Source organism: Vulpes vulpes, chromosome 6 (genome assembly GCF_048418805.1).
Source record: "Vulpes vulpes isolate BD-2025 chromosome 6, VulVul3, whole genome shotgun sequence".
NCBI lineage: Eukaryota > Metazoa > Chordata > Mammalia > Carnivora > Canidae > Vulpes > Vulpes vulpes.
The window spans coordinates 96852573-96863707 of NC_132785.1; the positions used below are offsets into that span (position 1 = coordinate 96852573).

Here is an 11135-nt window from a genome sequence, read left to right on the forward strand (position 1 = left end):
GCCGCCCCGCGCGGGGAGGGCGCGGCTGTGGAGCCGGGGATAGGGAGCGGTGGGAGGAGAAGGACCCTGAGAGGTGGGAAGCGGGGAGGAGAGGAGAGGAGCGAGCCGCGCGGCCGGGGGCGGGGGGGGGGGGCTGTGTGAGTGGGTGAGCGCGTCAGGACCCTGCAACGTGAGCCCCCCTCCAGTGTCACGTAAGGGCAGCCGTGCACATCTCTGCACAAATCAATGACTCCAGACCTTGTAATTCACCCCCCCTCCCTCCATACCCCTGTCCCTGTCCCTTGCAGACTTGCCCTTTCCCGGTGAGCTCATATTTAATTACCTTAATGTTGGAATGAATAAATAATGGATTGATGAATAGCTTAGGGAACGCGATAAATAATACAAGATCAGAGCTGGGCTCCGAGCTGCAGCCTCTGGAAGAGTAGCTGCTCCCTGGCTGACTTCAGTTCTAGCAGCCTCATTTCCTCCACTGTTCTTGCTTCACCCCACCGCCCTCCAAAGGGCACAAGTATTCCCAGCTGGTTAGCGCTTCTCTCATTTTCAAGAGGCCAAGACTATTTGGGACCATGAGAAGAGCTGTTTGGAGCAAACAAAGATTCTGAGGGTTCATTTGTGATTTGGTATCTTCGCGTTCGATGGTTTAAGCGAGCAGCCTTCTGGACTCAGTTTCCCCATCTGCGCGATTGCGTTTTCCAAGGCCATCTCTGCTACTGAGGAATGCCGAGAGGCTTTACTTGCTATTAGCAAAAATGCTTTGGGAACCTCGTACAAAAGGCGCTGGACGGGGTGTAAATTAAATAAAACTGTGTCCGGCTCCAATAGCCTTCTGATTGTAACCTAATCCTTGCCCTGCTCTGAGAGGGACACTGCCCTCAAAGCCAGGACGACAGCGGCTCCAGGAAGATTAAATAAAGAGGGGTGTGTGTGTGTGTGTGTGTGTGTGTGTGTGTGTGTGTGTGTGTGTAGATTGCAATGCTGGCCTATTTTGCTGCCAGGGAATGAGAGATGTCCCGCAATTTCAATCCCATCATCTGTTATTTTGTGTATATGTGGAGAATGTTTAGCAAAACTGTACAAACAAATGAAGCTGTAATTATCTTAAGCCTCATTTGCACACCTTGTTCCAAAGCAATTATTAAAAAGATTTGGAAAACAATTAGCGTCTCTAAACAAAGATAATCTATTGTCAGTAGCTGAGACTGGCAGCAGATAAGAACAATGTGGGAAGATAAGGGGAGCAGAATGGTAGAAGGAGAGTGACTTTATAACTATACTTATCTCTGATTAGATAAGTGCAAAACAGAATTTTAAGTACACTTCAAAAATGCTTTTGATTTAAATGCACCCTCTTAGTGAATGTGAAGAACAAACTCTAGGTTCTTTAAACTTGCTTGTCTTCTTCAAATATGTTTTGATTACATGAGCCAGAACCCAGCTCCACAGAACCATTTATATATTGAGACTTAAGTGGGCACTGCGTAAGTTTCCCCCTGTATTATTTATATGGTTTCACAATAATGCGCCCAGTTTAGTGCACCCTGCAATGTACATTTAAACTCATGAAGGGTTTCACCCTCCTGGCTGTCTCTCCAGAGATTCCAAGTAGAGAGAAGCTGCTTCTCCTCTGAACTCCCACACAGTGCATTTTGCATCCTTAAAATTCTGCAGTATCCGGGATCCCTGGGTGGCGCAGTGGTTTAGCGCCTGCCTTTGGCCCAGGGCGCGATCCTGGAGACCCGGGATCGAATCCCACATCGGGCTCCCGGTGCATGGAGCCTGCTTCTCCCTCTGCCTGTGTCTCTGCCTCTCTCTCTCTCTCTCTTTGACTATCATAAATAAATAAAAATTAAAAAAAAAATCAGTTCTAAAATTCTGCAGTATCCCATCAATTAGACCTTGGAAATAGATGCTGATATTTCATTACCTTTAGAGTTATTTTTAAAATGCAGTTAATGGGTGCATTAGTATTTCTTTTCCTTTGTCCCTTCCTTTCTTTCTTTTTCTCTCTTTTTCTTTTCTCTCTTTTTTGGTGCATATTATTTCAAAAGAGCCCCTACCCTATGGTGTGTCCAATGACTTATTTTCTAAACTGGAAGCCTGGCATGGCTGAGCCCAAACCCACGTGTGTGGTAATTTTCCCTCACTGTCTTATTTTAGTGCTCATGATGTTTCAGATGAAGTCCTAAGGAGCTGCAGTGTCCTGCCAGAAGGAACATCTCTGTTTCCAATAGTCCTTTTGACATGGCAGCTGTGTGAAGACCAGAACGGAGGCTTAAACTCGGCTCTAAAAATCAGTTAATACCCTCAAGTCCGGAGCAAGTGCGCAGAATTAAAATGTGTGCATAGGGAGTGGAGGGTGTGTAAGTACAGTCTCATCTCTTAAAAGACAAACGGTAAGTTGAGTGTGGGGTGTACTTTATAATTAACAATTTTGTATTAGGAAATGAGGCGTAGCTTGGACAAATAAGGGCAGGTATAAATTTACAGGGGATGACGAGGAGCAGAAAGATGGCAATTAGACACCAATAGGACCACTTTTTTTTTTTTTTTTTCTGCTTCCTCCAGACCTCTTTACCCGCTTCTTTTCATCTTTCTTCAAAAGGAACGAGGCCGTGAGAGATGTTGGCGACAACTGGGGAGATGACCGCGTGGATGCCGCAAGTGGGTGCACCGAGGTTGATGAGATGTGGTGCTCGTCCTCAGAGGCCGTTCCGGGACCCGCCGGCCTTTCTCCTTGCATTTAATCCAATAGATCGCGTAACTAGAAAGGAGAAGTGCTATTCGCTTTGTACCAATGAACCTACCTACTATTTCGATCCCTTGGTTAGGGAAACCAATTGTTATAAATGTTAATTGTTGGCTCGGATATATAAGGTTTCCCAAAATGGAGCCTTTCAGTGAAAACCACTAAAAGAGGTAAAATGACATGAATTTACAAACCACATAAACCAAATGATCCATTTTAAATCGCACACAGAAAGCTTTGAGTTGTTCTAGTAACTTAAAACCTTTGCTGTCAATGCAAATCACACGAAAAACGGAGATGCGTCGGAGATTTAAAGGGAACGAGCAACTAGCTCCTGCCCTTGCTGCTTCTCGGCGGCTCCCGAGGGTAACGCGGCTGGCGACCGACGACCGGCGCCCGACGCCGGGCTCGGGCTCTTCTGTGCCTCCTCTGTGCAAGTAACGGCCCGGTGCGCTCAACTGCTTTATGCAAAAGGCCAATGCACTAGTTGCTGGTAGGGTTTCTCGGCTGGGTCGGTATAAGGCCTTGGTTCAAAAACCTCTGTGTGGAGCCCATCTGTTTCCCCTCTGGCTTGAAGAGAGATGCTTTGGGGCTCCCGGCCCGCTTTCTTGGAATTGCTTCGCCAACAAGAACTACCGCGGGGATCCTACTCTACCTACGGATATCTGGAAGGGAAGAGCATCGGGAGGTGTTTCTTCAGTATGTTAGCGTCGTCGCTCTAGGGCCGTGCGGAGACTCCCCAAATCCAGGGTGCAGTGACAACATTCGTCTTTTTTCCTCTGCCTCGTTGGGAACTCCGGGTGCCCTCGACCCTTGGGATCCCTGCTCCGACGGCCAGCGCGGCGCCGGAGCAGCCGCCCACCTGCCTCCTGGGGGACCGTGCTCCCTGCGAGGTCTGAATGGGCGGAGGACTCAGGCAGGGAGATTTGCGGACCCCGAGAAGAGAAACTCAAAACCAGTCCATTAGTAAATGAGTTTTGTGTTGTCAAGGTTCTTTCCCATCCACTTGCTGTTCTGAAAAATAGATCACGTTTCGTTATCTTTAGTGGGAATCTGCAACGTGACACCGGATCCGCGCGGCCCCCGCCTCTTTCCCTCCCTCCCTCCCGCCCTTCCAACCTCGTTCGGCTGGGCCAGGGGGAGCCGGCCGGCCTCCTCGGCTTATTTCCGAACAATGAAGATTTGTCTGTTCCACTAATATATGCATGTATGTAGGGAAGGAGGGAGTTTTCTCCTGGAAGCGGGAAGCCGCGAGGAGAGCCTCCCGCTTCCTTGGTGAGAAAATCCAGCGCCAGCCGGGGACTGGCCGCTGGGAGCCCGCCGCCCCCCGCCCACACCTGGACAAACAGCGGCTCCGAGCCCGACTGGCTGCTGAAAATACAGGCTCTACATTGTCCCCGGGCCTGGGAGAGGGGAGAGAAGGACCAGTACTGAGAGTCAGCGCTGCTGCGAGGGAGCCCAGACCGGAGGACAGAGCCGGGGTGTGTGTTTGGAGAGCTCTTGCTCCTCTGCGTGTGCCCTCTCACCTCCGGTCTCTCCGTGTGTCCTTCTAACTCCTTCCCTCTTTTCATTCTGAAAGAGGAAACTCGGTTATTTTGCGTAGGGACCTCGTTTCTCATTTCTCCTTCATTCTCTTATCTCTGTCTCCCTTCCCTCTCTCTTTCCCTTTGCTCTCTCAATCTCATTGTTGTTTCTCTCTCTGTCTCTCCCTGTCTCTTTTTGTGTTTGTCTCTCAGTGTGTCTCTATCTCTCTCTGACACACACACACACACACACACACACACACACACACACACCTCTCCAGATCTCCTGATTTCTCTCTCTCTCTCTCCCGGTTCCCTCCCTCCCCGCAAGGCTCTAGGCGCCTGTGCCTGTCCCTCTCTGCCGGGGACCTGAGATCTCACAGACCGCGGGCGCTGGCCCGGGAAAGTCGACTCTGAAGTCCCCGCAGAAGCATGGGGCTCAAGCCTGGAGACCAGCTAAGCTGAGTGGTGGCGATATCAAACCATTGGGGAGCCTGTGGAGTAGGGCGGAAGAAGTTGAGCTGGCCACCTGGAGGGAAAGGGCCAGACTTTAGCTGAGTTCTGAGAAGGCTGTGGCTCAGGGACTTGCCAATGACCGTATGTGAACCAGAATATGCCACTCAACATCAGATGCCAAGCACCTTTCTAGAAAATAAAGGGGAGTGTTACAAGAATCCATTCTTAAGAATATAAGACCCTCTTGTCACCTGCTCTATATTAATATCGTCCTGGGGCAAGTTTACAAAAAAATACTCTTCAAGAGTCCTTATCTTCCATTGAATTTCCAATCAACTTTTTTTTTGCTCAACTAATGTACATCCTGAATACCGCATCTGTCTAAGCTAAGAAGAATTTCCTTTTGGGAGGTGAAAGCCTGCAGCTCCTCCTGTTCAGAGGAAAGTGCTAGTGACGGTAATGCAGGGTGACACTAAATAAACAGTTAGGGTGGACTGGAAAGATGGAGTTAATTATCCAGTGAGCTGCATTTCAGCCCAGACCATCAGGGGCTGATTTGTTTTGGCTCATAGTCCGAGGAAGGAGACAAACCACTCTCTTCTCTACATCTCTTAGGGATCCTGATCGCTGATGTCTCAAACAAAACAAAAACCCACTACTCAGGTATCACCACTTCAATTAAAATTTGGGTTATTACCCCTCTGTACACTCTGCAGAAAATGTCCACTGCATTAACCCCTAGCCCTGGAGAGAAGACCCAAAGTGACCCAAAATTACACTCCCCAAATCCTTTTTTTTTTTTAAGAGGCCTGTTGGTAAGGGAAGTGGACATCCAGCATCCCCACCCCATCTCTTCACTTCGATTCTCACAATTTTATATAACTATATGTTCATAAAAACTGAGACGTTGGCCTGGTTTTCACGATGGTTTTACTCCTCCCCCTCCCCCCACCCAAATCAGGCTTCGTGAAATTTAAGATGCAATTAGATTTATTGTTTGCGTGATTCACTGACTATCCGGTTTCTTCAGGTAAGCCTGCACTTATATATAAATCCTAGTAACTTAAAACTTCTCCCTCCCCACTTTACTCTTCCCTCCCTCCCCTCAGCAGCTCCTCCCCACCTCCCCAGCACATTCTGATATTAATAATCCCCGGCTGCCCCTCTTTCCGGGTCATTACGGTACTGCTGGTCTCTAATCAATCCTAATGCGATGGCAATTGGAGTCCCTGATGACTGCGGCTCGGGTTTCTTGTAATGGCTCTACCACATTTTCCTGGACCTCCTCCTTTAACCTGAGATGCCAGGGGGACGAGTCCCTTCTCGGCTGCTGATTACTTCAAGATGTGGGGGCTGGTTTGAGCAGAAGGAGAAAGAGACACGCGCACAGCGTGGCTACCACTGTGGGCTGGGCGGCTGGGGCGGCTGGGGCGGGCAAGGCGTCTGCACACCCCGCGGCGCCGGCACCCGAACGCCTTTTGCTACATGTCTTTTTTCTTTTCTCCCCATTTTCCAGGCCCAAACTCACCCTGGCGGACAGGGATGAAGACTCTTAAATGCTCCCCTCACGCCCCCCGCCCCCTTCTCCCGGTGTGGAGATGCTTCGTGGTGCCCGGGCCTCTGCGATTCCCGCGGGGTCCCAAAATGCAGCGTCTGCCTGGGCTCCCAGGCCAGGCCTGACCCTCGCTCAGGAGCGAAAGCCTCTCCCCATTCTTCAGGGCCCACTCTCTTCTCGCGGTTATTTTCTCCCAGTGCAATTCTCTCCTTCCCGGTTTAGTGTACTTGTCCCTCAGAGGAGCAGGAGTCTTACCCATCTTTCCTGCTGAGCCTCGACGTCTCTTCCCTTCCTTGCTCCAGCAGTGCCTGAAACTCAACCCTTTGCTGACCCAAAGCCAAGGCCCGATCTTGCCAGAATATGACCCTCTTCTCTCTCAACGTCGGAGGCTCCATCTCTCAGAATCTTTAACCTCTAGGGACAAAGGCCCGACACTTCTCTCTGGCTGGTGCCACTGGGAGAGCGCGCCAAGAGTGGGAACTTGCGCGGGACCCCCTTCTCCTCCTATGAAATCTCGCTAGCTCCCCCAACCCGGGCCCAGGCCCCGCGGCCAGGACGTTCGTTCAGCACGTTCGCGGCATTTGTATCCTTCCATTTCTCAGCCTAAAGCCATTTAGCGAAACCCGAGCCCAGGATAATTGCCACGTTTCTGCCGCGATACTTCTAAAAACAAGATAATGCTTCTGAATTGCGGAAGAAAGTGCTGTGGACAAATTGGGCGCTGAGCTGCCGAGATGGATCACTTTGTTAGGGCGGCCGGTGGTTTGCGACTCAATTAGTGCATTTCTGAGAGCTGCTCGCGCTCTGGAGCCGGGTCAGCTTGGGGGTGAACTACCCTTGGGGCTCCCGGGCGCAAGGGGAGTTTGGGGAGGTGAAAGCCCTTCAGCCCTGTACCTGTGTCGGTGCAATGCACGCCATTGGACGTGTCTTTGCAGTCCCACACGAATACACTGGGTTCTAAAGGATCCAGATTTTTACAGACAGAAGCTTGACTGCCTGCCTGGGCTCGCGAATGGGCCGCGCGGCATTTGTCTGAAGCGCTCGTCCCCTGGGCTGTGCGGAAAGAAATACTGGGTGGAGGGTACTGGGAAAGTGACCACCCACCCAAGCCCCTCTACGCGTCTCGGCCACTCGCCTGGGTTTGGCTTTTGCAACAACTTTTCCAACACCCGGGCTGTGCCGGTCTGCAAGCCCGCAGGGTGAGGCTTCCAGAGCCGGCCGGCCGCGAGGGACGCGTTTAGGGTTTGGAACAAGGCTAAGAGAACGCTCCTTGCCTCCACTCGAGTTCGCTCGCCACCCTCCCATCACCCCGCTTGCAGGCCCAGCTGCACCTCTGGCGGCCCCTCTTGGGGTCCGGGATACGCCGCTCTGCCAGGTGCGCGCGCGCGCGGAGGGGAGCGCGCAGCCCCGCCCGCCGGAGGGCAGTGCCCAGCCTGCCCAGCCGGGCCTCCCTCCCGGCCCGCCGCCTGCGCCAGGAACCCCCCCGCCCCCCGGGGGCCACGCGAGAGCTCGGGGCGCCGCGTCTGCGTCGGGGACAGCTCCGCCCAGTCCTGCAGCCGGAGGCCGGGCGGCCCTGCCCCGCCGAGCGCAGGCCGGGGACCTCGCCGCTGCTGGGGTTGTTCCTTGGTGTTGGTCTTTGGGACCGAGAGGCGCAGGGCGAGCGGGAGGGGGCAGGGCTGAGGGGGCAGGGCTGAGGAGGGCGGGGGCAGAAAGCCGGGGCGCGGAGGTCAGCGGACCTGGGGGGGGGGGGGGCGGTGCAGGCCGGCGGCGGGCGCGGCCGCAGGAGAGAGAGGGCGCTGTCTTCCTGGCAAAGGATCCCGGGGCTGGCCGGCAGGAACTGAAACAAAAAAAGAAGAAGAAAAAAATCTGCCGCTGAATCCCGGGGGCGGGGGGCGCGCGGCGGGGAGGGGTTAGGCGGGCAGGGCGGCTTCTCGGCAGCCCCGGAGCGCCCGGGGAGCCCCGCGCCGGACTCGCACGGCGGGGCTGTTCCAGGGCTTCCTCTAGCTTTCTCCACTGTAGCCTTCCTTCAGGGCCATCCTGCCCTCGTCTTCTTCCTCTCCTCGGAGAACTGGGGGTGTTGGGTAGGGTCGGGCACGCTTCACTGACGTTCGAGGTGCCCCAGTGTCCCCGAGGCGAGCGGGGAGCGGAGTGAGTCCGGATCCCCTTGCCGGGGGCGGGGCGGGCCTTTCGGTCCCGTGAGTTCTGCAGAAGGAAACCGAGACGCCGACCCACGTTCCTATCGAAGCGCCCCAGCGCAGTGGCCTCGCCTCGTCCTGGAACAACCAAGAGACGACCCCCTTATTTACTGTCACCAATTAACCGGGGCGCACACTGGGCACCACAAGGTCCCGAAGACAACTGCTATCAAACGCTCCCCCATCCGAAACCACAGATCTAAGAACTGATTGTGTATTAATTCAGGAGAAACTGCCATCGCTCCATTCCAAAAGTACATTCTTCTCCTCCGTCCTCTACAAGAGATAACGTGTTCTTGTCTTTCCATGTTCATTATAAAGAAGGCAAAGCAAACCAAAAGGATCCCAAACGCCCTCATCTTCTGTCTTGAGAGGTCCCTCTGTAGTAACAGATGGAGTGGTTAAAAGGCCCTCCTCATTCTTAGGTAGATGAGCAGAAGCGAACATCTCTTACAGGTCCGCCACTAGAGTCCCAAGCTCTAGTCTCCTCGTGAATTTCTTGGGGAGCAGCGACTCTTCCGTAGCCCTTCCTGCAGAATTTACGTGGCCCTGTAGTTCCGCCTTTGGCAAAAGAGCAATTTCCTAGGAGTAACTGGGTGGGCTGGCTGCAATCCGCCTGCCTCTTTACATTGAGAAACGCTTCTCTTGTGGGAACGTCTGTTTCTATTCATCTGATTCTCTAATTTCTTTGATCAGCTTAAATATTTTCTTGGCAAACGGAAATTGACCATGCCATGAATATGATAACAACCTGCTTGGAAAAAAAGCTATTTTGTTTCCAAGCAGCAGGGGAAAAAAGGGGCGGAGGAGGGAGGAGCTGGCTGGGAGGAATGCCTGTAACAGATTTCTGCACATACATCTTTGCAGTCTGGAGCAGCTTTGTGAAGCTGCCCCCCCCCCCCCCCGCAATATAGTTTCTTCCTTTTCTCTCCTCCCCTCAGATAAACACACACCTGGCCTCCTAAAAGTCTTTGATAGTCTTTATAAAAAAAAAAAAAATAGAACTTCAATAGACGCCCCTGGAGAATTTCCCTTTAAAACATAGATGAAAGGCAAGGTTAATACAATGTTCTCTTAATCCCTTTGCCTTCTGAGTCAAAATAAATATTTTCTTCTGCATATGATTGCACATCCTGCCATTTGACTGTGGCTATAAGCAAATCGACCGGTAATAAAAGTGTTTTGAGGCTGTGTATTAAATGCAGTTCTCTTGAAATCAAGGGGATGGTGAGGGAAAGAGGGAGGAGTCTTACTTCACAGGCAAGAGTTGGTGGGTTCCTGAAAAAGCTGCAAGAAAAGGACCTTTCACCTCTCATTAGTGATGGCATCAGTGCTCGGGCAGAGTGGAGCTGAGGTCATGTTACATATGGCACACAGTCTGCTCTGCACTTGAAACGTCAGCTTTGAAATTTTAGAGAGGGGAAAGGTCATCTTTAATAAGCTAAAGTCTGGGGCTCCCATTGCCCTCCTCACAAACTGGGTGGGTGTCCATATGCTTCAAACCTTCTGCACAAGTTCTTTTTTTTTTTAATTTGTAGTTTTAAGCTGATTTTTGTTTCACATCTTCATTTAAGTCATAATGTTTTCAGCTGTTAATACTCCAAAAGGCCTTTCATTTTTATAGCAACTCTGTCATCTTTCCTTTTCTTTTTATGTAATCATAAAACCGTCTGTTCTGAGTGATAGCTTTTAGAACTCAACTTCCCAGGAGAAATGAAGTGTATCTGTCCATCTGCATATATGGATCCAGACATGTATGCTATAGGGTTACTCTTCCGAGTGAGCAATTTAGACTTCACTCTTACACACTACATAATTTACTGAACCTTCAAAACATGAAAACTTCCATATTATGTAAAAGCTCTAGTTTCTGAAAACTTCCTGGGTACAACCAACATTTTTCATGCCAGTTACTGAAATTTCACATTTTATTTTTACCATGTGGGGGAAACTCTCAAATCAGAATGTATTGATTCTCCCATAAGGCTTAAAGCTAAGGCTGACAGATGCTGCAATGGTAGATACAGCACTGAAAAAAAAAAAAAAGTGCTAGTGTCTTACTTCCTTGTTCAGAAAATATTAGGAACATTTGTGAATGTTTAATCCTCAGATTTGTTCAAGAAGTGAAGTCAACCAAACCCAAGCCACTGAACTATACCCAGATCTCTTTGTGCCACTGTCAAGATGGATGTAAATATTTTTCTTTCATGTAACTCTGCAAGGAACTTCTCAATAGTGACTTAGTTCCAGAAACTTTTTCCCCATACAGACCCACTCTGCAAGAGGAGCGCTTTACCACACCATTACATGGCATTTCTCATTTACTTTTCTTTATATATCTGTCAATCCATTTAGTCTATCATAGACCCCAGATTTGGGTTGTGTTTCAGTTTTTTCTTCCTTTGAATAAAACTTAGGTATTTTATCCATATAAAAAAGTAAACTCTACACCCAAGGTGGGGCTCAAACTGAAGACCCCTGAGATCAAGAGTCACATGTTCTAACTGACGGAGTCAACAGGCCCCCCTGGTTGGTCCTTATAAAATAAACTTTAAAATATAAGACAACTCGTCATAATAATCAGGATTGAATAGTAGACTCTATTTTAGAAATTTCTTCTTCCACTCTGCAAATTGAAAACATTGGGACAATCTTCA

The 11135-nt window shown here is 50.6% G+C and overlaps 1 protein-coding gene across 3 annotated transcripts; it reads right to left on the minus strand.

Annotated features, from left to right (window-relative positions):
* Positions 1-2401: 2401 nt before the first annotated feature.
* On the minus strand, positions 2402-7243 carry LOC112921365 (uncharacterized). Of its 3 annotated transcripts, none has more exons than XR_003235227.2 (3): positions 7178-7243; positions 4276-4321; positions 2402-3763 (listed from the first exon to the last, which is right to left on the minus strand). XR_003235227.2 is itself a non-coding variant. In XM_026000563.2 (3 exons), exons 1-3 carry the CDS (start codon positions 6676-6678, stop codon positions 3454-3456), a joined length of 903 nt encoding a protein of 300 aa, XP_025856348.1. In that variant the 5' UTR covers positions 6679-6752; the 3' UTR covers positions 2402-3453. The 3 variants fall into 3 exon arrangements, 1 of the variants encoding a protein (XP_025856348.1); XR_012002201.1 differs by lacking the exon at positions 7178-7243 and adding an exon at positions 4658-4766 and having other exon boundaries at positions 3869-4321; XM_026000563.2 differs by lacking the exon at positions 7178-7243 and adding an exon at positions 6539-6752 and having other exon boundaries at positions 3869-4321.
* Positions 7244-11135: the final 3892 nt, after the last annotated feature.